This window comes from Oncorhynchus mykiss, unplaced genomic scaffold (genome assembly GCF_013265735.2).
Source record: "Oncorhynchus mykiss isolate Arlee unplaced genomic scaffold, USDA_OmykA_1.1 un_scaffold_435, whole genome shotgun sequence".
Lineage (NCBI taxonomy): Eukaryota > Metazoa > Chordata > Actinopteri > Salmoniformes > Salmonidae > Oncorhynchus > Oncorhynchus mykiss.
In genome coordinates, this window is record NW_023493882.1 from 20,001 (window position 1) to 46,998 (window position 26,998).

General features: G+C 43.9%; 1 protein-coding gene across 1 annotated transcript in view; it reads left to right on the top strand.

The window, feature by feature from the left end:
* The window catches only part of pcloa (piccolo presynaptic cytomatrix protein a), a 39,273-nt gene extending 19,352 nt beyond the window's left edge, over positions 1 to 19,921 (top strand). Inside the window, 15 exon segments of the mRNA XM_036974272.1 lie at positions 1,074 to 1,141; positions 1,416 to 1,654; positions 1,914 to 1,964; positions 2,091 to 2,221; positions 3,880 to 3,906; positions 6,265 to 6,358; positions 6,558 to 6,629; positions 6,808 to 7,108; positions 7,778 to 7,990; positions 9,307 to 9,513; positions 11,375 to 11,513; positions 11,612 to 11,673; positions 13,590 to 13,724; positions 13,930 to 14,075; positions 17,789 to 19,921. Coding sequence (XP_036830167.1) covers positions 1,074 to 1,141; positions 1,416 to 1,654; positions 1,914 to 1,964; positions 2,091 to 2,221; positions 3,880 to 3,906; positions 6,265 to 6,358; positions 6,558 to 6,629; positions 6,808 to 7,108; positions 7,778 to 7,990; positions 9,307 to 9,513; positions 11,375 to 11,513; positions 11,612 to 11,673; positions 13,590 to 13,724; positions 13,930 to 14,075; positions 17,789 to 17,932 — 2,029 coding nt within the window. The 3' untranslated portion in view covers positions 17,933 to 19,921.
* The last annotated feature ends 7,077 nt before the right edge of the window (positions 19,922 to 26,998 follow it).

The following is a 26,998-nucleotide window of genomic DNA, read 5'->3' on the forward strand; positions in this document are numbered from 1 at the left end:
CTGTCACTCTTTCTCTCTCTATATATCTCCCTCTCCTTCTCAGTTTCTCTCTGTCCAGCTACCTTCCTCTCTCTCTTCTCCCTTTATCATTTGTCATGATTTGATAGAGGAGGAGGAATTTAAGCCTTAAGATATATATTTGAGCACAGCCACCTACACTCACTGATAACAGCCTTGCGGGGGTTCCACCTCAAATATTTGGAAGTGAGCAGTCTTCATTAGCTTCAGTAGTTCTCTAGAGTGGGTTGTTTCTGATTCACATAGAATACATTTCTTTTTAAAATCTCAGTCTTCTCTAAATTCATCTCATTGCCTCGCACTCCCTCACTTTACTGGTGACTTCTCTCTCCCACTCATCTCTGTCCTCTCTTTTTGACACAATTTGTTTCTCTTTTCTCTCTTCCCAACCTGTCTCTCTCTCTCTCTCTCTCTCTCTCTCTCTCTCTCTCTCTCTCTCTCTCTCTCTCTCTCTCCCTCTCTCTCTCTCTCTCGCTCTCCCTCTCTCTCTCTCTCTCTCTCTCTCTCTCTCTCTCTCTCTCTCTCTTTATCCTCCCTTTCTCTCTCTCTCCTCCCTTTCTCTCTCTCTCTCTCTCTCTCTCTCTCTCTCTCTCTCTCTCTCTCTCTTACCCGCTCAATCTGGCTCTCTCACTTTCTCTCACTTTCTCTCTCTCTCACTTTGTCTCTCTCTCACAATCTCACACTCTCTCTCTCTCTCTCTCTCTCTCTCTCTCTCTCTCTCTCTCTCTCTCTCTCTCTCTCTCTCTCTCTCTCTCTCTCTCTCTCTCTCTTTATCCTCCCTTTCTCTCTCTCTCCTCCCTTTCTCTCTCTCTCTCTCTCTCTCTCTCTCTCTCTCTCTCTCTCTCTCTCTCTCTCTCTCTCTCTCTTACCCGCTCAATCTGGCTCTCTCACTTTCTCTCACTTTCTCTCTCTCTCACTTTGTCTCTCTCTCACAATCTCACACTCTCTCTCTCTCTCTCTCTCTCTCGCTCTCTCTCTCTCTCTCTCTCTCTCTCTCTCTCTCTCTCTCTCGCTCTCTCTCTCTCTCTCTCTCTCTCTCGCTCTCTCTCCCTCAGAGATCTGAACATGCTGGCTGACTCAGAGGGCTCTCAGCACCTTGATCTCCCAGACCAGAGCAAACCAGGTAGAGTAAGAGCTTAGCCTCTTCACCCCAGGGTGTCCTCCCCCCTCTCTCTCTCTGCTATCTTCCCCTTCTCTCTCATTTTTCTTTACCTTCTCTCTCAACTTCCCCTCTCTCTCGACTCGCCTCACTAAAGGTACAAAATCCCTTAAGGTTCTGCAACTAGAATATTTCAATCACTATGGCCTCTACCACAGTGAATGATTCCATAACTTCAAATGTGTGTGTGTGTTTCTCTTTGTGAATTTGTGTCCATACGTGTGTGTCTGTGCTCTAGGTGACAGACCCCCCAGGTCTCCGGGGGTGGATCCGAAACAACTGGCTGCAGAGCTACAGAAGGTGTCCCAGCAGCAGGCTCCTCCACCTACCACCGCCACGTCCTCCTCCTCCACGGTGGGGGGAGAGAAAGGACCCCACTCTGCCATCTCAGGCGCCGCCTCGGCCACTTCTAGCGCCATCCAGAGTCCGGGACAGCCGGGGTCGCCCTCCGTCAGCAAGAAACGCCACAGCAGCAAGGTGAACGGGTGGAGGATGATGTGGAGCTAAATTGAACACAGGCGTCATCTTCTGGTTGCATGACTAGAACATATTTTATGTTCAAAAGAACTGTCTAATTTTCAATAGAGGCAATTCTATATTGGCACATACTGTATGTTGTATGCCTTTTAGTTTGAAAGTGTTTCTAACTAATCGTATGCATAATTCTGTACTCATCGACAGTTCTTTACATGCACACACACTTACTGTTTCTAAATGTGTTTCTGTCATCTTCCAGTCTGCGGAACCAGTGAAGACACAATCCCACCCTGTTACTGGAGAGATACAGGTCAGCTGACCAAGCCTTGTTTTGAGATTCCTTGACTCACCACTGCTTGTATATCCATGCACTTCATAAGGTGTTTTACTAAGGCCAGCCGTCTCGTTGAGATTCCACCGTCTCTTGATTTTGCAGCTTCAAATCAACTATGACAAGCAGCTGGGGAACCTGATTGTTCACGTGCTCCAAGCCAGGAACCTGGCCCCCCGAGACAACAACGGCTACTCCGACCCCTTCGTCAAAGTCTACCTCCTACCGGGGAGGGGGTGAGTCTGTTGGATAAGCTAACAGCAGGGTTTACAAAATTCGGATAACTTTCACAAAATTCCCAGGTTTCTAAATAAAATCCTGGCAGATTCTTGGAGTCAGGAGAGAATAAGCGGCTTATCCAGAATCCTCCAATCCGGATTTCTGGGAAACTTGGGAATTTTGGGAAACTTAAAAGAATTCTGCAACCCTACCAAAGAAAGAAAGCTGGTCTGGAATCCAAACTGAATATCACTTTTTTTTAAATTTGAAATGAAAGTATATTGAGTTTAGTTTGCAGGCAGGCAGTGAGGAGTGGTATTCCGTTTGGATTCTAGGCTATAGCAGAGAGGTAGGGACAGAAACACTGGAACTAGTCAAGTCAAGGAGAGAACAATCTCTTTGGTGAGAGAAGTTAAGTATACTTCACAGATCACCGATAGTAGCCTACACACTACTGCCATTATGTAACTCTTTCACTTCTCATCCTTGCTCTGTTGCTGTGCTCTGTCCATGTATCTATGCTCTGTAATGTTACCAGAGCATTTCCTTGTCGGATGTGCATCACCGTGAGTTAATAATGAACTGTGTCATATCGTAGTGGAAGCATTATCGATAGCAGTGTTGAATGGTTGTGTGGTAAAGTGTTCTTGTAATTGTGTTAAGTGTATATAAAACACTGGAAAGGTGATTCGTTTAGTTTCAGGGTGTTTCACGTGTGTAAAAGGCATTGTGAATTTCAGGTCATGTAGACAAACGCATTCATACGGAAGAAATGCCTAGAACCAAGATTACCATTAAAACCAACCACTTCAAAAGGAAGCCATTTTGGAAAGCTTAAAAAGAACTCCCATTCATCTTAAAATCGATTTACGATTGATTTTAGCTGGCCATGGCATGCATGTTGTGTTCTATGCACCCACACCTGATGTCAGATCAATTCCATCATGCCACTGTGATAAACCTGTTACAAGCCTGTCACATGACATGAAATGTAATTACCATTCTAGGAACTGTTTCTATGTAGACATTTGATACCTAGTTTTTATGAAGGGAGTCATTAACACCTAATCAGCGTCAAACGACACACATGTAATACCCTAAACGTGATGTAAATTATGTTATATTTTGCCATGTAGTTCTGCTGAGTTTTCCCCTTTGCTCTTGTTGCTAGGCGGAATAGAGCAGGGAAATCGATAAGACTCATAATAGCTTGTAATACGATCCACACTGTAGCCGTCTGGATCTCAGTGCTCAATGTGATTATGTCATGTTGTAATCAGCTCTCCCACTTACCCTACCTACCCTTCTCTATGGAGTCCTTAGGGACCACTGGACTTGTATAGTGTTACACACATGCATATACAAGCACACACACGCTGGGGGAAAATGCACACTCACAATACACACAGACACATTCCTCCCTCACTGCCCCAACACACATCCTGTGCCCCATGCCCACTTCCCTGTTACTGACCTCCCCAAATACACACACACCACACTGCCCCCCCCCCCCCCCCCCACCACACACCTGAACCCTCACTGCTCACTTAACCCCCCCCCCCCCCTCCACCAAAACTACATCCACACACACCCCACACACACTCCTAACCCCCCTGACACTGACTCTTGTTTTTGTATGCTGTTCTTATATTTAATGCATGCTGGACCCATTCAGTCAGGTCATGGTTGTCCAGAATGCCAGGTATGTGATTTGCCCACTCTGACTTTTGACTTTGATGGTTGCTGTTAGGTTGTAGTAAGGTTGGACCTGGATTGTGATGACGATTGAGTTGAAGGCTCAGGGCCCAATGCATGTGGTGCTGGTGACGAGGGTATAACCCCAGCAAGTCACTATATACTCACTCTAACACCTTTCCACTCCCATGCATTGTACACTTCTGCCCTATGCCCTCATATTGTTCCCTACCTTCTTAGATTGTGTTCTAATATGCATACTACAGTAGACTGCACCTCGATATGACCTAACATATGATTCCCCACTTTCCCATAACTCATTTCCCTACATGTCTGTCAGACATATCAAATACCCTAAATTGTTGTTCTAATATTGTGTTTTACTTTGTACCTCACCCTGACGTTGTTCTTGATATTGTGATATCCGTTGTATCCAGTGTTGTTCCCTTTAGTCTTCCATTTTAATTGTGCCCTAAATTGTTCCGTACACCCTTACATTGTGCCCTACATTGTTCCGTACACCCTTACATTGTGCCCTACATCTTAACATAGCTCGCTACTTCCTTTCATTGTGCCCTGCACCCTAACATTGTGCTATTGTGCCCTGAATTTCTATGTTTTGTGTGTGTGTGTGTGTGTGTGTGTGTGTGTGTGTGTGTGTGTGTGTGTGTGTATACAGTGCCTTGCGAAAGTATTCGGCCCCCTTGAACTTTGCACCTTTTGCCACATTTCAGGCTTCAAACATAAAGAAATAAAACTGTATTTTTTTGTGAAGAATCAACAACAAGTGGGACACAATCATGAAGTGGAACGACATTTATTGGATATATCAAACTTTTTTAACAAATCAAAAACTGAAAAATTGGGCGTGCAAAATTATTCAGCCCCTTTACTTTTAGTGCACCAAACTCTCTCCAGAAGTTCAGTGAGGATCTCTGAATGATCCAATGTTGACCTAAATGACTAATGACTAAATCCACCTGTGTGTAATCAAGTCTCCGTATAAATGCACCTGCACTGTGATAGTCTCAGAGGTCCGTTAAAAGCGCAGAGAGCATCATGAAGAACAAGGAACACACCAGGCAGGTACGAGATACTGTTGTGAAGAAGTTTAAAGCCGGATTTGGATACAAAAAGATTTCCCAAGCTTTAAACATCCCAAGGAGCACTGTGCAAGCGATAATATTGAAATGGAAGGAGTATCAGACCACTGCAAATCTACCAAGACCTGGCCATCCCTCTAAACTTTCAGCTCATACAAGGAGAAGACTGATCAGAGATGCAGCCAAGAGGCCCATGATCACTCTGGATGAACTGCAGAGATCTACAGCTGAGGTGGGAGACTCTGTCCATAGGACAACAATCAGTCGTATATTGCACAAATCTGGCCTTTATGGAAGAGTGGCAAGAAGAAAGCCATTTCTTAAAGATATCCATAAAAAGTGTTGTTTAAAGTTTGCCACAAGCCACCTGGGAGACACACCAAACATGTGGAAGAAAGTGCTCTGGTCAGATGAAACCAAAATTGAACTTTTTGGCATCAATGCAAAACGTTATGTTTGGCGTAAAAGCAACACAGCTGAACACACCATCCCCACTGTCAAACATGGTGGTGGCAGCATCATGGTTTGGGCCTGCTTTTCTTCAGCAGGGACAGGGAAGATGGTTAAAATTGATGGGAAGATGGATGGAGCCAAATACAGGACCATTCTGGAAGAAAACCTGATGGAGTCTGCAAAAGACCTGAGACTGGGACGGAGATTTGTCTTCCAACAAGACAATGATCCAAAACATAAAGCAAAATCTACAATGGAATGGTTCAATGATGAACATATCCAGGTGTTAGAATGGCAAAGTCAAAGTCCAGACCTGAATCCAATCGAGAATCTGTGGAAAGAACTGAAAACTGCTGTTCACAAATGCTCTCCATCCAACCTCACTGAGCTCGAGCTGTTTTGCAAGGAGGAATGGGAAAAAATGTCAGTCTCTCGATGTGCAAAACTGATAGAGACATACCCCAAGCGACTTACAGCTGTAATCGCAGCAAAAGGTGGCGCTACAAAGTATTAACTTAAGGGGGCTGAATAATTTTGCACGCCCAATTTTTCAGTTTTAGATTTGTTAAAAAAGTTTGAAATATCCAATAAATGTCGTTCCACTTCATGATTGTGTCCCATTTGTTGTTGATTCTTCACAAAAAAATACAGTTTTATATATTTATGTTTGAAGCCTGAAATGTGGCAAAAGGTCGCAAAGTTCAAGGGGGCCGAATACTTTCGCAAGGCACTGTATGTGTGAGTGTGTGAGTATGAGTGTGTGTGTTCATACCTTGCTAATGGCCTGCTCTGTCTGTGTGTGATTCCAGTGCTGAGAATAAGAGGAGATCAAAACAAGCTGGCCAGAGTCTGAACCCAGAGTGGAACCAGACTGTTATCTATAAGAACATCCACCTGGAACAGGTACTGCTACAGTATCACTAACTGCTTTTGGGATAACCACAATGTCCTGTGTGTTTGATGTGTGCTGGCTACTGTGAATACTGCATTTGTGAGTTTAGAGGAATAATAATGTGTGTGTGGTGTGTGTCTGTGTCTGTGTGTGTGTGTGTGTGTGTGTGGTGTGTGTCTGTGTGTGTGGTGTGTGTGCGCTGTGTTTCAGCTGAGGAAGAAGCTGCTGGAGGTGAGCGTGTGGGACTACGACAAGTGCTCCTCCAACGACTTTCTGGGAGAGGTGAGAGAGAGAGACATGCATTTTGTCCATAGCACTTCAGTGAGGGTGACATACATTACTGTGATGCTGCTGTAAGTTTCCTATAAGAAGCAGCCATCCACTATGTGAGGTTGATGTTAAAGGGGATGTGTGTGGGTGTTCTTGATGTTAAAGGAGATGTATGTGGGTGTTCCTCTAGGTGTTGATGGACCTGTCCAACACAGCTAACATGGACAACGTCGCACGCTGGCTCCCTCTGAAGGAACAGAGTGAGGGAGAGCACCACCGGCGCTCCCTTTCAGCACAGGGGCGCCAGCACTCCCCCAAGCCCCCCTCGCAGCACGCCTCCCCCAAAACCCCTGCCCACGGTAACCAGGACTCCCCCAAGCCCCCCTCGCAGCACGCCTCCCCCAAAACACCCGCCCATGGGAACCAGGACCCGCCCAAGTCGTCGGTCATCAAGAGCCGGAGCCATGGGATCTTCCCTGATCCCGCCAAGGGTAGGAGAGGTTCTGTCTTTCCCTTCCCTCTGGCCTCTTAGTCATCACGAACAACCTACCCTACTCCTTTCTCTCTATCTGTACCTGTTCTGGTTCTCTCTCCCTTTCTCCTTTTCTCCCTTGTTCTCTTTCTCTCTCTCTCTCTCTCTCTCTCATTTTCTCTAGCTGTCTTTGTCTCTCTCTCTGTCTGCCTAGCTATCTCTGCCTGTCTCTCTCTTTCTCTCTGTCTCTCTTTCTATCCCCCCTCTGTCACTTCTCCCTCACTATTCAGACTCATCCATTATAGCTTTGGATTCATGCTCTTTGCTTTGCCATGTTTTTATTTTCTGCTGTTGCCATGACTCCACTCAGCTCAGACTTTTCCTACCCTCAGCTTCCTCCATTCCTGTCCTTACACAACATGGCCATGGAAGGCTTTGAAAACAACCCCCACCTCCTCAGTCTTAACCCTAAACTTAATTGGAAAACTCCAAATTTAAGTGGAAAACTTATGTGGCCCAAACAATTGGAAAATACCCACTTCCAAAGGGTCATTCAAACAGGACGCTACAGAATGTGGCATGTAGCTTAGTAGCTATCTAGCCCTGATGTAAAAACAGAAGAGCACAACAACAGATGGTAGCTTTAATGGTAATGATAGATGGTAATTGGTGAATTTGGTTGTTCTAGACACGCAGGTGCCCACTATTGAGAAATCTCACAGTAGCCCCGGCACATCGAAGCCTTCCCCGTCCGAGGGCCACAGCCAACATACGCCACGCGCGGCTCCACGTGCGGCGCCTCGCAAAAGTGCAAGGCAACACCAGCAGGATGGCGCCGGCGGTGTCGCTGTAGCAACGGGTGAAGCTCCGGCTCCGCAGCAACAGCACCGCCTCCAACCAAGTAAAAGACACAAATAAAGCCTCCGCAGCATGGCCGCCTCGCGCTCATCTGTTCCCCCTTCTGTCCAGTTTGAGCTGTTTTCTTTGTTTTCTCTTCCCCTTTTCCTTCTATTTTTTTCCCCCTCCTTTTTTTAAATTTGTCCTACTTCTGGTGCCTTCCGTACTTCCCCCCCCTCACTGCTTCTCTTCTGTATGTTCCCACGGTGTGTAGATCCAGCATCACACTTACCGTATTCTAGCACTTCTTGTTTTAGAGTTTACACTAAAGTTTACTCCTCAGTTTACCCTGTTTCAATGAACCTCCAGAGCCACAAAGATTGCTGTTAAAAACATTTTATACTTCATTGGTTAAAAGGTTGATAAAAAGGAAATGTACAATTACTACAACTAAACTAACGTTTCTAAAAACAGAAACTAAACCCTCTGTTAAAATAGATCATAAATTGGAACTAAACATTTAAATAACGAATCCTAAGGTTGCAGGCATAATCATCCTCCCTTAAACCAAGTTTGTTTCAAACATTCTTTTAAATGTTCTTGTATAATTACATTTTGTAAGACAGTTAACAGAATGTCACAGAATGACAATGATGATCTTAAACAAGACTGACTCCCGACAAACAAGTAGGGCTTTTGAAAAATCACTTTGGGACCAGTTGTCAATCAGTGTCCGAACACAGTACCACTGCCAGTGCTCTCACATGATTGATCAAGCCATTGACTACCATGGTACACACAGAAGAATCAGTAGATTAGTAGACACAGTATATTTGATTCAGTTTGGACAAGTCATGGTGTCATGGTCCAAGAGAGGGAAGGCTAGGAATTACACTTAGATATCACTTGAATCGTTTGAACTACCTAATCCAAGCATTTACAACGATGAACTCAGAAGAAAGTCTCCCAACCTAACCCTCTCCCTCTGTTTAAATTTCATTATACCTTTTTTTCCCTGTGTTTTGGACTTATTTTGGTTTCTGTTTTATACCAAAATGTCCGGCTTTCTGAAGCTAGTCCACTCGGATATGGCTGTGCATGCAGTCCGCTGCCCCTCTCCCACCCACCCTTCTTTTTCTTTATTTTGGAGCACAATGCACATCCGTAGACGCCCCACCCCTATGTGATGTGGAGGGCCGGGGCGACTGTGCACAGCACTCTGTGGCTGCATGTGACTGACAGTAAAGCTGGTTTCAATGGTGATGATATTCCTGCTTTCTGAGTCTCCATCTTGCCCGCCCCCTGCCCCCGGCCTTGACCTCTGCCCTCTACCCACTTGGCGTGACCCTGTCCCGCGCCTGCGCCCCTTACGCCCTCCAGTCTCCTACCCCCCAGCCCAAAGAGGCCGCCTCTCCCTGAGGCACCACAGACACACCATAGTGGGCGTGCTCACCATTCAGAAAGCCCAATCCGATTCGCTCCCCGCCCCGCCGGGCCCGGCAGCATCGGCCACTGGGAGCCAAGCAGACAGCAGACACCTGACCTTCAGGAAAGCCATGTCTGAAGAGAGGCCACAGAGAGAAGGAGGTGAGAGTCGCACGTTTCTGTCGTGTGACTGACTGCAAAGATTGTTGCAGCCGGAGAGAGACAGGCTGGGATACTACTAACGCACACCTGCAGAAAGAGAGAGATCTGACACAATACAACAGACAAAAATAGATCTGACAAGGTACAACAGACAGAAAGGGATATTAGGAGAGATTGTGACCAGAGAGAGAGAGACAGAAAGAGCTAACACACAGCCACACAACCAGCCACACAACCAGAGATTCATGCAGCGAGACACAATTTCTTAATGACCGCGGACACAGTTTGCTAATACCAGGAAATAGGCTATCAATCCAGGGCTCCGGCATTGTTCCCTAACAATAAATCAGGCTTTGACAGCAATTACCATAAAACCATTAAGCAAAAAGGCCCGAGGGGGTGTGGTATATGGCCAATATACCACGGCTGAAGGCTGTTCATAAGCACGACGCAATGCGGAGTGCTAGGACACAGCCCTTAGCTGCGGTATATTGGCCATATATCACAAACCCCCGAGGTGCCTTATTGCTATTATAAAAAGGTTACCAACATCATTAGAGCAGTACAAATACATTTTTTTGTCATACCCATGGTATACGGTCTGATATAACACGGCTGTCAGCCAATCAGCACTCAGGGCAGTTTTTAAAATTTTATAAAGTACCTGTACACGTTTTTACTCCGTTTTCCTCCCTTGGGTCATTAAATGGTATTAGCAAACGTTTGTTTTTTCTTATCGTGTCGAGAGGCCTGAGAGAAGAGCGTCGGCATAGATCCAGTTTCATGTCACGTGACTCACACATCCCACGCCACGCCATTCACAACCAACAAGTCATACTCTATATCTATCTCACCACTGCACTTATGTGACAGAGGTGGTTTTGTGTATAACCTTGCCAGACCTAAAGAAGTGATTTGAACTTGTTTTGGCATTTAGATCTCAGAGCTAATGCCTAGGCTTTAGCTCAGCTGGCTAACACAGTCTTGTGGAACAAAGAAGACCCAGGTCAAACCCAGTCAGTAACACACTTACTTACTGTAGAAGTTGCTGTGAATATAAACAGTGCATTTATTATACCTAACTTTTGCAAAGCAAACACATAAATAGGCATTTAAACCATTCAAGTTTTGAAACTACGATCAGTTACTAAGATGTAATTGTGATGATTGCATAACAAATGTAAAATTGCTTTAAGTAACTTTACATCAATGTGTTGTAGAGTAAAATGATTAGTTATCCCCACAAAGCAGAGACACACACTTAGTCCGACATTTAGATTACTAATGCGTAATAGGGTCTGTGGGCCTTTTGTTTGGTCTGTTGTGAACATATTTATGTTGCTTAATGTTTGATACTGTTTCTCTGGATCGTTATGTGTCTATGTCCTTGTGTTCTCTCTGTGTGTCCAATGATGAAGCGGTTTGAAAATGTTGTCCCGTTTATGTGTGAGGGATGATACTGTACGTATGCCACTACATCTGCCCATATGTGTATGTTTCATGCCTGTCTTCTATAGTATTGTGGTGCTTTTCATAATAACAATGTGATGTGTATTGGAGGAGAGGTGTTGGCTGCCCTTATTCTGTAGATCACACACACACGCACACACACACACACAATGTTATGTCACATGAAGTGGAAGAGCTATACATCACACTCAAAGTGCTAAATAATATTTAATATAGTAACAGTAGGCATGGGTGTTGTAATACTATATCAACACTGGAACCAAAGGAGACAGTTACCCAGGCCTTTATTGAGACCTATAGTGCACCCACATAAGGCAGTACGTTCTCAACCAGGCCTATATAGGGCTCCCTCTCTCTCTCTCATGACTTGTGTCGTCCAATCTCCGTACAGCACGGCCCGGCAGGTCCGGCGACGCCCCGGTAACAGCCGCCTCATTGGACAGTGGTCTGAGTGGCAGTGCTCACAGCCTATTGGAGGATGAGGGTGGGACTAATGCCGTGGACAGTGCCATCTTCCAGGTCCCTCGGTTGTGAGTTTGGTTATTGTATATACTGTATTTTACATCCTAATGTTTTGTGCACTCAGTGTGTATATTTCTGTATTTTGATATGATCTTGTTCCGGACAGTGGGAAGATTCCAAATGGCACCGACGTGATGATGTCACCAATGGGCCATATGGACTCTGAGGGTAAGTCACAGTGGTGTGTGTGTATACCACCTGGAGGTGGAAGCGAAATTCTATGGTGTGCATGCATGTGTGTGTATAGGTGTGAGTATGTCCCTGTGAGCTTCAGTGTGTACAGTATGTGTCAACACATCCCTCAGAAGTAACTATGGTTAGCTGGTCTGCTCTCTAGGGCAGGTTTAGTTGAATCCCAATGTGAGTGTTGTGACTGGTGTGAAGTCATCAGGAAGTGACAGCACCAGTCACATTCATCTGACCTTGTGAGCATACTTCATACAGTACTGACACGTGTCATGGAAGGAACACTCTAGTGGTCAGTGGAGGCTCCTCAGAGGAGGAAGGGGAGGACCATCATCGTTATTGAATTTCATTCAAATAGTGAAACATTAAAAAAGTTATGCTTTTTACATGAAACTATACTAAATATATTCACGTCACCAAATCATTTATTAAAACACTGTTTTGCAATGAAGGTCTACGGTACACTCAACAGCACTCTGTAGGCAAGCAATATGGTGTAGCCGGAGCACAGCTAATTTCCGTCCCCTTCTGGGTACATTGACTTCTATACAAAACCTAGGAGGCTATTGGTTCTCACCACGTTCCATAGACTTACACAGTAATTATGACATCTTCCAGAGGACGTCCTCCAACCTATCAGAGCTCTTGTAGTATGAACTGACATATTGTCCACCCAATCAAAGGATCAGAGAATGAATCTAGTACTGAAAGCATAAGCTACAGCTAGCTAGCACTGCAGTGCACAAAATGTGGTAAGTAGTTGACTCAAAGAGAAAGACAATAGTTGAACATTTATATAGCGATATATTTAGTTGTATTTTTTTCACTTTCACTTAGCTAGTGAATGCAGCTAGCTAGTTTAGTCAAACAAACTGGCTCAAACAGAGAGGGATCTTATGTTAGCTTGCTGGATATGGCTATCCAACACTGGAACTTTTCCAAGTCAAGGTAAGCTTTTGATTTTATAAATGTATTGCCACAGGGGCCCGCCGGTGTAACTGCTAAACTGCTTGCTGCTGACTGTACACTGTACTGCATGATTATAGCGGGTTTACTAACGCATTAGTTTTAGTAGCTTTGTTGACTATGATGTTAATATGGTGACAACGATGTAGGCTGTGTGTAGCAGTTAGCGGTTATGATATGAAGGTTTGGCTTGGATTTGTTTTTAGCCTGGTCACAAGCAGCTAATGTGTTGTGCACTGAAGTCCACAAGGGAAGGGAAAGGTGAGAGGAGGAGAGCACGTAGATGTGGTAAGGGATTACACAACGATCAAAGGGATCAAAGTGAACTGTGTTTGCATGTGATCACGGGTGTATTCATTCCGCCGATTCTGTTGAAAAGAAAAATCTTAAACGGGAGCAAACAGAACAAAACGGGGGATCAACATACCTGAATTTGTCGAATGAAAACTGTCATATTCAACTGTTGGACTAATGATTACACCCTAGCTCAGCTAGAGGCAGGCAAGAGTGAATGTGTCAATGTCTGTCACTTTGATTGCTCAAATGTAGTAGCTAAACCTATTGCTGTTACATTGAACTGGGTGAATGGAATATGAATGACAGTCATCCAATATGCTGTAATAGAAATAAGGCCATGCTCGTAAAAAAAATAATCGTCCTCCCTAATTTTTAAATGGCACCGACCTCCACCGGTGTGTGTGCATATGTGAATTAACGTGTGTGTGTGTGCGTGTGTACGTGTGTGTGTGTGTGTGCGTGTGTACGTGTGTGTGTGTGTGTGTGTGTGTGTGTGTATGTGTGTGTGTATATGTGAATTAATGTGTATGTGTGTGTGTGTGTGTGTGTGTGTGTGTGTGTGTGTGTGTGTGTGTGTGTGTGTGTGTGTGTGTGTGTGTGTGTGTGTGTGTGTGTGTGTGTGTGTGTGTGTGTAGGTAAGACCCAGGTAATGGGAGAGATCAAGATAGCTCTGAGGAAGGAGCTGAAGACAGAGGGAGACCAGCTGGTGTTGGAGATTCTCCAGTGCAGAAACATCACCTACAAGTTCAAGTCTCCAGACCACCTGCCAGGTACTGCTACATGCACATGTACATTACACACGTTTACACACTCATGTCGATGCACATTCGCTCGCACACACACAAACACTCAAATGGTACAGATACCTGTGAATTCAGGTACACACACACACACACACACAGACTGTTTCAGAAAATAGAAGATAACTCTTTTGTGACCAACGTAGTGTGTGCTCATATGTGTGTGTGTCTACAGACCTCTATGTGAAGCTGTATGTGGTGAACATTGCGACCCAGAAGAGGATCATCAAGAAGAAGACCCGGGTATGTCGTCACGACCGCGAGCCCTCCTTCAACGAGACCTTCAGATTCTGCATGAACCCCACCGGCCACTCTCTGCAGGTCTGTCTGTCTGCCTGCCTGAATGTCTATTTACCTCGTGCATCTCTTTTCTTGTCTTAGATACTGTTATATGTCATTTAAAGTATAATACGTAGGATGCTCGTATGTGTGCTGTACTGCGGCCCCCTATATCACATGCTCTGTGTGTCACGCTGGATATGAACTCTTGTGACAGAAAGTTACATAAATCGAGTAGCCGGCCAGCTAGCACGCACGCAATGTTGGGTCCTGGTTACCAAGAATACTCTGGATAAAAGTGTCTGCTAGATGTCTGTTCTAAACATGACTCTTCTCTCTCTCAAATCAAACTGTATTTATCACATGTGCAGAATACAACAGTGAAATGCTTACTTACAAGCTATTAACCAACAGTGAAATGCTTACTTACAAGCCCTTAACCAACAGTGAAATGCTTACTTACAAGCCCTTAACCAACAGTGAAATGCTTACTTACAAGCCCTTAACCAACAGTGAAATGCTTACTTACAAGCCCTTAACCAACAGTGAAATGCTTACTTACAAGCCCTTAACCAACAGTGAAATGCTTACTTACAAGCCCTTAACCAACAGTGAAATGCTGACTTACAAGCCTTTAACCAACAGTGAAATGCTGACTTACAAGCCCTTAACCAACAGTGAAATGCTGACTTACAAGCCCTTAACCAACAGTGAAATGCTTACTTACAAGCCCTTAACCAACAGTGAAATGCTTACTTACAAGCCCTTAACCAACAGTGAAATGCTTACTTACAAGCCCTTAACCAACAGTGAAATGCTTACTTACAAGCCCTTAACCAACAGTGAAATGCTGACTTACAAGCCCTTAACCAACAGTGAAATGCTGACTTACAAGCCCTTAACCAACAGTGAAATGCTTACTTACAAGCCCTTAACCAACAGTGAAATGCTGACTTACAAGCCCTTAACCAACAGTGAAATGCTTACTTACAAGCCCTTAACCAACAGTGAAATGCTGACTTACAAGCCCTTAACCAACAGTGAAATGCTGACTTACAAGCCCTTAACCAACAGTGAAATGCTTACTTACAAGCCCTTAACCAACAGTGAAATGCTTACTTACAAGCCCTTAACCAACAGTGAAATGCTGACTTACAAGCCCTTAACCAACAGTGAAATGCTGACTTACAAGCCCTTAACCAACAGTGAAATGCTTACTTACAAGCCCTTAACCAACAGTGAAATGCTGACTTACAAGCCCTTAACCAACAGTGAAATGCTTACTTACAAGCCCTTAACCAACAGTGAAATGCTTACTTACAAGCCCTTAACCAACAGTGAAATGCTTACTTACAAGCCCTTAACCAACAGTGAAATGCTTACTTACAAGCCCTTAACCAACAGTGAAATGCTTACTTACAAGCCCTTAACCAACAGTGAAATGCTTACTTACAAGCCCTTAACCAACAGTGAAATGCTTACTTACAAGCCCTTAACCAACAGTGAAATGCTTACTTACAAGCCCTTAACCAACAGTGAAATGCTTACTTACAAGCCCTTAACCAACAGTGAAATGCTTACTTACAAGCCCTTAACCAACAGTGAAATGCTTACTTACAAGCCCTTAACCAACAGTGAAATGCTTACTTACAAGCCCTTAACCAACAGTGAAATGCTTACTTACAAGCCCTTAACCAACAGTGAAATGCTTACTTACAAGCCCTTAACCAACAGTGAAATGCTTACTTACAAGCCCTTAACCAACAGTGAAATGCTGACTTACAAACCCTTAACCAACAGTGAAATGCTTACTTACAAGCCCTTAACCAACAGTGAAATGCTGACTTACAAACCCTTAACCAACAGTGAAATGCTTACTTACAAGCCCTTAACCAACAGTGAAATGCTTACTTACAAGCCCTTAACCAACAGTGAAATGCTTACTTACAAGCCCTTAACCAACAGTGAAATGCTTACTTACAAGCCCTTAACCAACAGTGAAATGCTTACTTACAAGCCCTTAACCAACAGTGAAATGCTGACTTACAAACCCTTAACCAACAGTGAAATGCTGACTTACAAGCCCTTAACCAACAGTGAAATGCTTACTTACAAGCCCTTAACCAACAGTGAAATGCTTACTTACAAGCCCTTAACCAACAGTGAAATGCTTACTTACAAGCCCTTAACCAACAGTGAAATGCTTACTTACAAGCCCTTAACCAACAGTGCAGTTTTAAGAAAATACAACAAAAATACCTCAAATTAAAAAGTCAGAGATAAGAATACTAAATAATTAAAGAGCAGCAGTAAATAACAGTAGCGAGGCTATATACAGGGGGTACCGGTACAGAGTCAATGTGGAGACTATATACAGGGGGTACCGGTACAGAGTCAATGTGGAGGCTATATACAGGGGGTACCGGTACAGAGTCAATGTGGAGACTATATACAGGGGGTACCGGTACAGAGTCAATGTGAGGAGGCTATATACAGGGGGTACCGGTACAGAGTCAATGTGGAGGCTATATACAGGGGGTACCGGTACAGAGTCAATGTGGAGGCTATATACAGGGTGTACCGGTACAGAGTCAATGTGGAGACTATATACAGGGGGTACCGGTACAGAGTCAATGTGGAGGCTATATACAGGGGGTACCGGTACAGAGTCAATGTGGAGGCTATATACAGGGGGTACCGGTACAGAGTCAATGTGGAGGCTATATACAGGGGGTACCGGTACAGAGTCAATGTGGAGGCTATATACAGGGGGTACCGGTACAGAGTCAATGTGGAGGCTATATACAGGGGGTACCGGTACAGAGTCAATGTGAGGAGGCTATGTACAGGGGGTACCGGTACAGAGTCAATGTGAGGAGGCTATGTACAGGGGGTACCGGTACAGAGTCAATGTGAGGAGGCTATATACAGGGGGTACCGGTACAGAGTCAATGTGAGGAGGCTATATACAGGGGATACCGGTACAGAGTCAATGTGAGGAGGCTACATACAGGGGGTACCGGTACAGAGTCAATGTGAGGAGGCTATATACAGGGGGTACCGGTACAGAGTCAATGTGAGGAGGCTATGTACACGGGGTACCGGTACAGAGTCAATTTGAGGAGGCTATATGCAGGGGGTACCGGTACAGAGTCAATGGGCACCGATGTCGAGGTAATTGAGGTAATATGTACATGTACAGTACTGTAGGTAGAGTTATTAAAGTGACTATGCATAGATAATAACAGAGAGTAGCAGCAGCATGGGGGGGGGGGGGGGGGGAGCAATGCAAACAGTCAGGGAATCCATTTGATTAGCTGTACAGGAGTCTTATGGCTTCGGGATTAAAGCTATTTAGACTTTCTTGGACCTAGACTTGGCGGTCCGGTACTCTGTCCAGCTCTTCTTGGTGTTTAACTCTTCTCTGTCCAGCCCTTCCTGGTGTCTAACTTTTCTCTGTCCAGCTCTTCCTAGTGTCTAACTCTTCTCTCTCCTCTGTCCAGCTCTTCCTGGTGTCTAACTCTTCTCTGCCCAGCTCTTCATGGTGTCTATCTCTTCTTTGTCCATCTCTTACTGGTGTTTAACTATTCTCTCTCCTCTGTCCAGCTCTTCCTGGTGTCTAACTCTCCTCTGTCCAGCTTTTCACTGTGTCTAACTCTTCTCTCTCCTCTGTCCAGCTTTTCCCTGTGTCTAACTCTTCTCTCTCCTCCGTCCAGCTCTTCCTGTTGTCTAACTCTTCTCTCTCCTCTGTCCAGCTCTTCCTGGTGTCCAATGGGGGGAAGTTCATTAAGAAGACCCTGATCGGAGAGGCCTACATCTGGCTGGATAAGGTGGACGTGCGGAAGCGAGTGGTCAGCTGGCACAAACTGCTGGCTAGCTCTGCTCAGATCCACTCCTAAAGAACCTACTGTTAACCTTGTCTATTCTATAGGCTCTTAACTCGCAGAGAGAAAGACGAGGATGGCTAGGGCGCTCGAGTTTACTGTCGCCATCACTGATCCACTCTTTATGGACCTACTGGACATACTCACAGGTCCAGCATTGGGGTCGGGCGAGGACCGTTAGGGTGCGGGAGTTAGACATCTCTTCCGTATCCTGTGGATCTTGAGTTTTGGTGTCAGGGGTCAGCGTTTGAATTGCTTGAGCTGTGACTAGGGATTGGCTAGTGGGGAGGAAGTAGGTATGTGTTTACAGGAAATTAACTTGTGTTTACAGGAAGTAGTGTAGCCAGGGCAGGGAGGAGGACATTGAGGCAACAAAGCAAGAACAGAATCAACCAGGTATTACACATACACTCACACACACAGTCAACAACACATTCAAACACACCACAAAGAAAGATGATCGTAAGAGACTGACACATAAATACAGGGGTTGGACATGTTTAGATTCTCTCATTGCTTTATTTGACTGGAGATGTTTTTATTTATGAATGAAATTATAACTACCTGTGGATTCCCCTCGTGGCTTTGTATATTGTTAGAAGAATTTAATTAATTTATGAAGCATTTTGGGAATTAAATGTTGAAGATTTATTATATGGAGATTGCACCTCTTATTTTTGTATTATAATTATGATTATTAGAGTTTTATTGATTATTCTCCTCAATTGTTTAAGTACTGAATGATTAATGAATAATTTTTTATCCAGGGACGCACAGTATATTTTGTGACATACTCTCACTTTAATTCTAATTCTCGATTTGAAATGACTCCCTCATCTGGCACAAGGTACAAAGACCTTGGCAAGCATGTTTTTACATTTTGGGACAACAATATTTCCCCTTCTCTTCTTTCTCTAGATGTAAATTTAGATGCTGATATATCAGATATATTATATAAACATTGTTCTAAGTATAATTGGTGTGGTTTTAACAGACTGGGTAGTCTTGTGCACAGGGTCATGTTTATTAGGCACCAAATGGAAGAAAACAGACTGAAACAAGGAGGGACTACCTGGTGTTGTCCAGGAAGAAATGCTCATTTTAGTTTTCAGTTGCAAAATGTTTTCTGCTGGGTGACCTAATGAACGTGACAGTGAAAAGTTGCATTGTTGCCTTTGAGGTTGACTTTGTATATAGTTGAGTACACTGTCGTTGTGAGAGATAAATAGATATATTCTTATCACAGACAATCCGTTGTGGATGATTGTGGCTTAACGTATTATTTTTGAAATGTGAAATATTGGGCACAGGTTTTAGCTGTGATTCAAGCCTGGTTTTCCTCCTAGTAAGATACACAGTGAACTGCTATGCGTAAGACTAGCATAGTTCTGACTTCTCCTTACATTCACACATTTGAAATATCTCTTCACATGCACACTTTCATGTTTTACTTAGCACTTTGTCAAGTTATCGAATGTATAGATGAATATACAGTATGTCCCCACTCGTAGAGAAATATAATATATATAAGTATGTCAAATGAATATATTAAATAAATGATGATAATGATAATGATAGTAATATAATATAGTTGACCATACTTGATTACCCTCTTGGCCTGTGTATAGTAAAGTGTGTCCCATGGTTCATATATCAGGGTCCCCTCCAAACAGTCTATCTATACATTGGATGGGTGGGTGGGGTGGGGGAGTAGGTGGATGCGGCATGCTTTGGACGGTTTCTGTTGGTGTGTCTATCTCCATCACATGTCTAGGTACAAACTATCCTATTGGGCTCTCTGTTTTTCTATGGGGAGAGGTTGGTAGCTGGGGCTATTGTTTGAACATGAGTTCAATCAAAGTTGCTTTGATTAAGAAATGCTACAATGCTCCTGGGTGGCGCAGTGGTCTAAGGCACTGCACCAGAGACTGGGTTCTGTGCCACCAGAGACTGGGTTCGAGCCCAGGCTCTGTCGCAGCCGGCCGCGAACGGGAGGCCCATGGGGCGGCGCACAATTGGCCTAGCGTCGTGAGGGTTTGGCCGGCAGGGATATCCTTGTCTCATCGCGCACTAGCGACTCCTGTGGCGGGCCGGGTGTAGTGCACGCTAACCAGGTCGCTAAGTGTATGGTGTTTCCTCTGGTGCGGCTGGTGCGGCTGGCTTCCGGGTTGAATGCGCACTGTGTTAAGAATCAGTGCGGCTTGGTTGGGTTGTGTTTCAGAGGACGCATGGCTCTCGACCTTCGCCTCTCCCGAGTCCGTACGGGAGTTGCAGCGATGAGACAAGACAGTAACTACTAACAACTGGATACCATGAAAATTGGGGACCAAAAGGGGGTAAAAAAAATAAGAAATTATTACGTTTTGGTATGTTTGTCATAGTCCTGGTGACACATTTATTTTAGCTGGTGTGCATCTGCTATTTGTTATGAGTGTGCATCTCTAAGAGATTTGAAGGTGTGTAACGTGGCTTTCAGTTGAAAGGGCACACTCAGAGTGATGTCCTGCCTAGGGTCAAGGTGTGTGAGGGCTGGTTGGTTTAATGGTGACCTTTTGACCTTTGATCTTTGCCAAACATTGACCAAACACCACAGGTTCTCTCCAGCTGATTCTATGCAACATAGACTTCGTGTTGTGACTGTGTCTGAATTATCAATCTAGATTCTACAGTCTGAATTAGCGATGCATTTTAGTGGACAATGGGTTATTCTGTTTGTGTATTGTTCACATGTATAGTTTTTTTACTGCCTTCAAGTTTGGGAATGAATAAGAACATATAGCTCTTTGATTTTTATAAGTATGCTTTCACATACCGTTAAATGCAACTTTATTTATTGCACATAAGCTGTTGTTTTCATATGTTTTTTACATCATCAAATGTTAGATGTAAGGTACATAGCTAATTGGAAAGGTATTTTGTTTTCAGAAAATTATCCAATGCTTGTATTTCAACCCAGAAACTCAGTCTTCAGCCCAATGTCCCAGCAGACTCACACACACACATACACACACACACACACACACACACACACACACACACACACACACACACACACACACACACACACACACACAGTAGTGACTCTTCACATAGACTAGAATCTAAGGAGACACTTTCTTAACACCAGAGCCACGTTCCCAACAGATTCTAGCTTTTCAGTTTTTATGCACCCCCACTTTTGAATAGTTTTATTTTTCCAGTATATATGTCATTTGAAAAATGACCAAAAAAAGTTTAACAATGTAATGACTTGATGTTCTATCTAAAATGGTTCCCCACCTGAAATTGATATTTTTTGATACCAGCGTGCGTGAGTAGTTTCTTCATGCCACACCCATGCATGGCCAAGTCCTCCTGAAAGTGACCTCCCTTTCCTATGTGTGTTATCTAGCTAAGATCTACACACACACACACACACACACACACAGAAATGCCATCTCTTTATATCCTACCTTGTAAATACATCTATTTTTTTTCTACAAGAGGAAACCGAAAGATTTCCTTGATATCTGACATTAACGCATATGAGCAGGGGATGAGAACACAAGCAGTATGTTACTCTCTTGACATGGCAGAATACCTACAGGAGTTAGATGGAGTAAAGACCTTATAAACCTTGCCCTGACACCGGACACAACAGAGTTTTACCAGAGTATACAAACACAGACAAACCTTATTTTATCAACTCAAGTAGTTGCAGGAGAATTTAAATGTGCTCACAACAATGGATGTTGCATGTTTAGTTGGTGGTTCGTTCATACTATTTTTGTGTCCGGAAATTCTATTTAAAAAAGAAAAGATAGATAGAGAGATCAAACGTTACGAGGGGAACGAAATTCTGAAGAGTAATTCTCAGATTATTTAAAGATGTAGGCTGACTGTACAAAGATTATGCTTGTAAAATCCGTCTGGTTTTCCACTTCTATGTAAACAGAAAAATCTAATGTCATGGTTTTGTGATTGTACACAGGAGGTATTGATAAATTATGCAAATTGTGCTGTAAAAACAACGGCTGTTGCCCCAAGTCTAAATATTAAATATCTGTACAAAGAAAACAAGATGGGTGTTTCTTTGTACATTGATTTCCTGACAATGTTTTTGTATGTGAAATGTGATGAAAGCTATGCATACATCTACCAAGGCATTCCAACATAATATCATCTCAAGTGTATTATTGTTCTTGAAATCCTGCTGATTATCATACATGCAACAAATACTGAAGTACTGAAAATGAATATGGGAAAGTTGATCACCTTGTTAACCCTGTAAAGCCCAATGTTACATATATGTAACAGTGTCTTTAAACACCTGGTAAAGTGTCTGAACCCGATCAATACATAAAAGGAAGCCACGATCGTCAAGAAGAGATCCTAGTACACACTTGACACCATCTGATGCACGATCTTTGGAATTACACTATTAGAGATTGGCGCTGAAAATGGTGGACTTCAACAATGATAAAAAAGTGAATTATATTACTCCGAATGGTCTCGTAAGTTGTCAAAAAGGTGAGTTTCTGAAATATTTCAATAAAAATATTTATTTTTGCCGAAGTATAGTCACTTAAAAGTTTGCTCCGTATATGTAACATTGGGCATTAAGTCAAATCAAATGTATTTATATAGCCCTTCGTACATCAGCTGATATCTCAAAGTGCTGTACAGAAACCCAGCCTAAAACCCCAAACAGCAAGCAATGCAGGTGTAGAAGCACGGTGGCTAGGAAAAACTCCCTAGAAAGGCCAAAACCTAGGAAGAAACCTAGAGAGGAACCAGGCTATGAGGTGTGGCCAGTCCTCTTCTGGCTGTGCCGGGTGGAGATTATAACAGAACATGGCCAAGATGTTCAAATGTTCATAAATGACCATAATAATAATCACAGTGGTTGTCGAGGGGGCAGCCAGTCAGCACCTTAGGAGTAAATGTCAGTTGGCTTTTCATAGCCGATCATTAAGAGTATCTCTACCACTCCTGCTGTCTCTAGAGAGTTGAAAACAGCAGGTCTGGGACAGGTAGCACGTCCGGTGAACAGGTCAGGATTCAATAGCTGCAGGCAGAACAGTTGAAACTGGAGCAGCAGCACGGCCAGGTGGACTGGGGACAGCAAGGAGTCATCATGCCAGGTAGTCCTGAGGCATGGTCCTGGTGCTCAGGTCCCCCGAGATAGAGAAAGAAAGAGAGAAAGAGAGAATTAGAGAGAGCATACTTAAATTCACACAGGACACCGGATAAGACAGGAGAAGTACTCCAGATATAACAAACTGACCCTAGCTCCCCGATACAAACTACTGCAGCATAAATACTGGAGGCTGAGACAGGAGGGGTCAGGAGACACTGTGGCCCCATCCGATGATACCCCCGGACAGGGCCAAACAGGAAGGATATAACCCCACCCACTTTGCCAAAGCACAGCCCCACACCACTAGAGGGATTTCTTCAACCACCAACTTACCATCCTGAGACAAGGCCGAGTATAGCCCACAAAGATCTCCTCCACGGCACAACCCAAGGGGGAGGAGCCAACCCAGACAGGAAGATCACATCAGTGACTCAACCCACTCAAGTGACGCACCCCTCCTAGGGACGGCATGAAAGAGCACCCTGTAATAGGGTTAGAGGCAGAGAATCCCAGTGGAAAGAGGGGAACCGACCAGGCAGAGACAGCAAGGGCGGTTCGTTGCTCCAGAGCCTTTCCGTTCACCTTCACACTCCTGGGCCAGACTACACTCAATCATATGACCCACTGAAGAGAAGAGTCTTCAGTAAAGGCTTAAAGGTTGAGACCGAGTCTGCGTCTCTCACATGGGTAGGCAGATCATTCCATAAAAATGGAGCTCTATAGGAGAAAGCCCTGCCTCCAGCTGTTTGCTTAGAAATTCTAGGGACAATTAGGAGGCCTGCGTCTTGTGACGTGTAGGTATGTACGGCAGGACCAAATCAGAGAGATAGGTAAAACCTTGAAATCAGCCCTTGCCTTAACAGGAAGCCAGTGTAGGGAGACTAGCACTGGAGTAATAAGATCAGATTGGTTGGTTCTAGTCAGGATTCTAGCAGCTGTATTTAGCACTAACTGATGTTTATTTAGTGCATTATCCGGGTAGCCGGAAAGTATCTGCATCATTTTTGGACAGAAAGTTTCTGATTTTTGCAATGTTACGTAGATGGAAAAAAGCTGTCCTTGAAACAGTCTTGATATGTTTGTCAAAAGAGAGATCAGGGTCCAGAGTAACACCGAGGTCCTTCACAGTTTTATTTGAGACGACTGTAAAACCATTAAGATTAATTGTCAGATTCAACAGAAGATCTCTTTGTTTCTTGGGACCTAGAACAAGCGTCTCTGTTTTGTCCGACTTTAAAAGTAGAAAGTTTGCAGCCATCCACTTCCTTATGTCTGAAACACAGGCTTCTAGTGAGGGCAATTTTGTGGCTTCACCATGTTTCATTGAAATGTACAGCTGTGTGTCATCTGCATAGCAGTGAAAGTTAACATTATGTTTTCGAATGACATCCCCGAGAAGTAAAATATATAGTGAAAACAATAGTGGTCCTAAAACGGAACCTTGAGGAACACCGAAATTTACAGTTGATTTCTCAGAGGACAAACCATTCACAGAGACAATGTCACGTTCTGACCTTAGTTCTGTTGTTACCTTTGTTTTAGTATGGTCAGGGCGTGAGTTGGGTGGGTTGTCTATGTTCGTTTTTCTATAATTTGGGATTTCTGTGTTCGGCCTAGTATGGTTCTCAATCGTTGTCCCTGATTGAGAATCATACTTAGGTAGCCTGGTTTCACTTTTGAGTTGTGGGTGTTTATTTTCTGTCTTTGTGTGTGTCGCCAGACAGGACTGTTTCGGTTTTCGTTCGTTCACTTTATTGTTTTGTATTTCAGTGTTCATTTTGATTTATTGAAGATTACATCATGAACACTTACCACGCTGCGCATTGGTCCTCCGATCCTTCTCGCTAATCCTCCTCAGAAGAGGAGGACGAGATCCCTTACAGACAAACTGATATCTTTCCGACAGATAAGATCTAAACCAGGCCAGAACTTGTCCGTGTAGACCAATTTGGGTTTCCAATCTCTCCAAAAGAATGTGGTGATCGATGGTATCAAAAGCAGCACTAAGATCTAGGAGCACGAGGACAGATGCAGAGCCTCGGTCTGATGCCATTATAAGGTCATTTACCACCATCACAAGTGCAGTCTCAGTGCTATGATGGGGTCTAAAACCAGACTGAAGCATTTCTTATGCATTGTTTGTCTTCAGGAAGGCAGTGAGTTGCTGTGCAACAGCTTTTTCTACAATTTTTGAGAGGAATGGAAGATTCGATAAAGGCCGATAGTTTTTTATATTTTCTGTGTCAAGGTTTGGCTTTTTCAAGAGAGGCTTTATTACTGCCACTTTAGTGAGTTTGGTACACATCCGGTGGATAGAGAGACGTTTATTATGTTCAACATAGGAGGGCCAAGCACAGGAAGCAGCTCTTTCAGTAGTTTAGTTGGAATAGGGTCCAGTATGCAGCGTGAAGGTTTAGAGGCCATGATTATTTTCACCATTGTGTCAAGAGATATAGTACTTAAACACTTGAGTGTCTCTCTTGATCCTATGTCCTGGCAGTGTTGTGCAGACTCAGGACAACTGAGCTTTGAAGGAATACGCAGATTTAAAGAGGAGTCCGTAATTTGCTTTCTAATAATCATGATCTTTTCCTCAAAGAAGTTCATGAATTTATTACTTTTGAAGTGAAAGACATCCTCAATTGGGGAATGCTGCTTTTTAGTTAGCTTTGCGACAGTATCAAAAAGAAAATTCGGATTGTTCTTATTTTCCTCAATTAAGTTGGAAAAGTAGGATGATCGAGCAGCAGTGAGGGCTCTTCGATACTGCACGGTACTGTCTTTCCAAGCTAGTCGGAAGACTTCCAGTTTGGTGTGGCGCCATTTCCGTTCCAATTTTCTGGAAGCTTGCTTCAGAGCTCGGGTATTTTCTGTATACCCGGGAGCTAGTTTCTTATGAGAAATGTTTTTAGTTTTTAGGGGTGCAACTGCATCTAGGGTATTGCGCAAGGTTAAATTGAGTTCCTCGGTTAGGTGATTAACAGATTTTTGTCCTCTGACGTCCTTGGGTAGGCAGAGGGAGTCTGGAGGGGCATCAAGGAATCTTTGTGTCGTCTGGGAATTTATAGCACAACTTTTGATGCTCCTATATAAAGTGATTGAGTAGGCTGCATAGATTTCATGGCTAGAAGCGCAAAAGACGAAAACGACATTTTTTTTGTAAATTGAAATTTGCTATTGTAAATGTTAGCACCTCCGCCTTTGCGGGATATGGTCGCTAGTGTAACCAGGAGGTGAGGCCTCATTTAACACAGTAAATTCATCAGGCTTAAGCCATGTTTCAGTCAGGCCAATCACATCAAGATTATGATCAGTGATTAGTTAATTGACTATAACTGCCTTTGAAGTAAGGGATCTATCATTAAGTAGCCCTATTCTGAGATGTGAGGTATCATGATCTCTTTCAATAATGGCAGGACTGGAGGAGGTCTTTATCCTAGTGAGATTGCTAAGGCGAACACCGCCATGTTTAGTTTTGCCCAACCTCGGTCGAGGCACAGACACGGTCTCAATGGGGATAGCTGAACTGACTACACTGACTGTGCTAGTGGCAGACTCCACTAAGCTGGCAGGCTGGCTAACAGCCTGCTGCCTGGCCTGCACCCTATTTCATTGTGGAGCTAGAGGAGTTAGAGCCCTGTCTACATTGGTAGATAAGATGAGAGCACCCCTCCAGCTAGGATTGAGTCCGTCACTCCTCAACAGGCCAGGCTTGGTCCTGTTTGTGGGTGAGTCCCAGAAAGAGGGCCAATTATCTACAAATTCTATCTTTTGGGAGGGGCAGAAAACAGTTTTCATTCAGCGATTGAGTTGTGAGACTCTGCTGTAGAGCTCATCACTCCCCCTAACTGGGAGGGGGCCAGAGACAATTACTTGATGCCGACACATCTTTCTAGCTGATTTCCACGCTGAAGCTATGTTACCTCTGACTGTTTCATGCTAACATTGTTGGTGATGTAAGC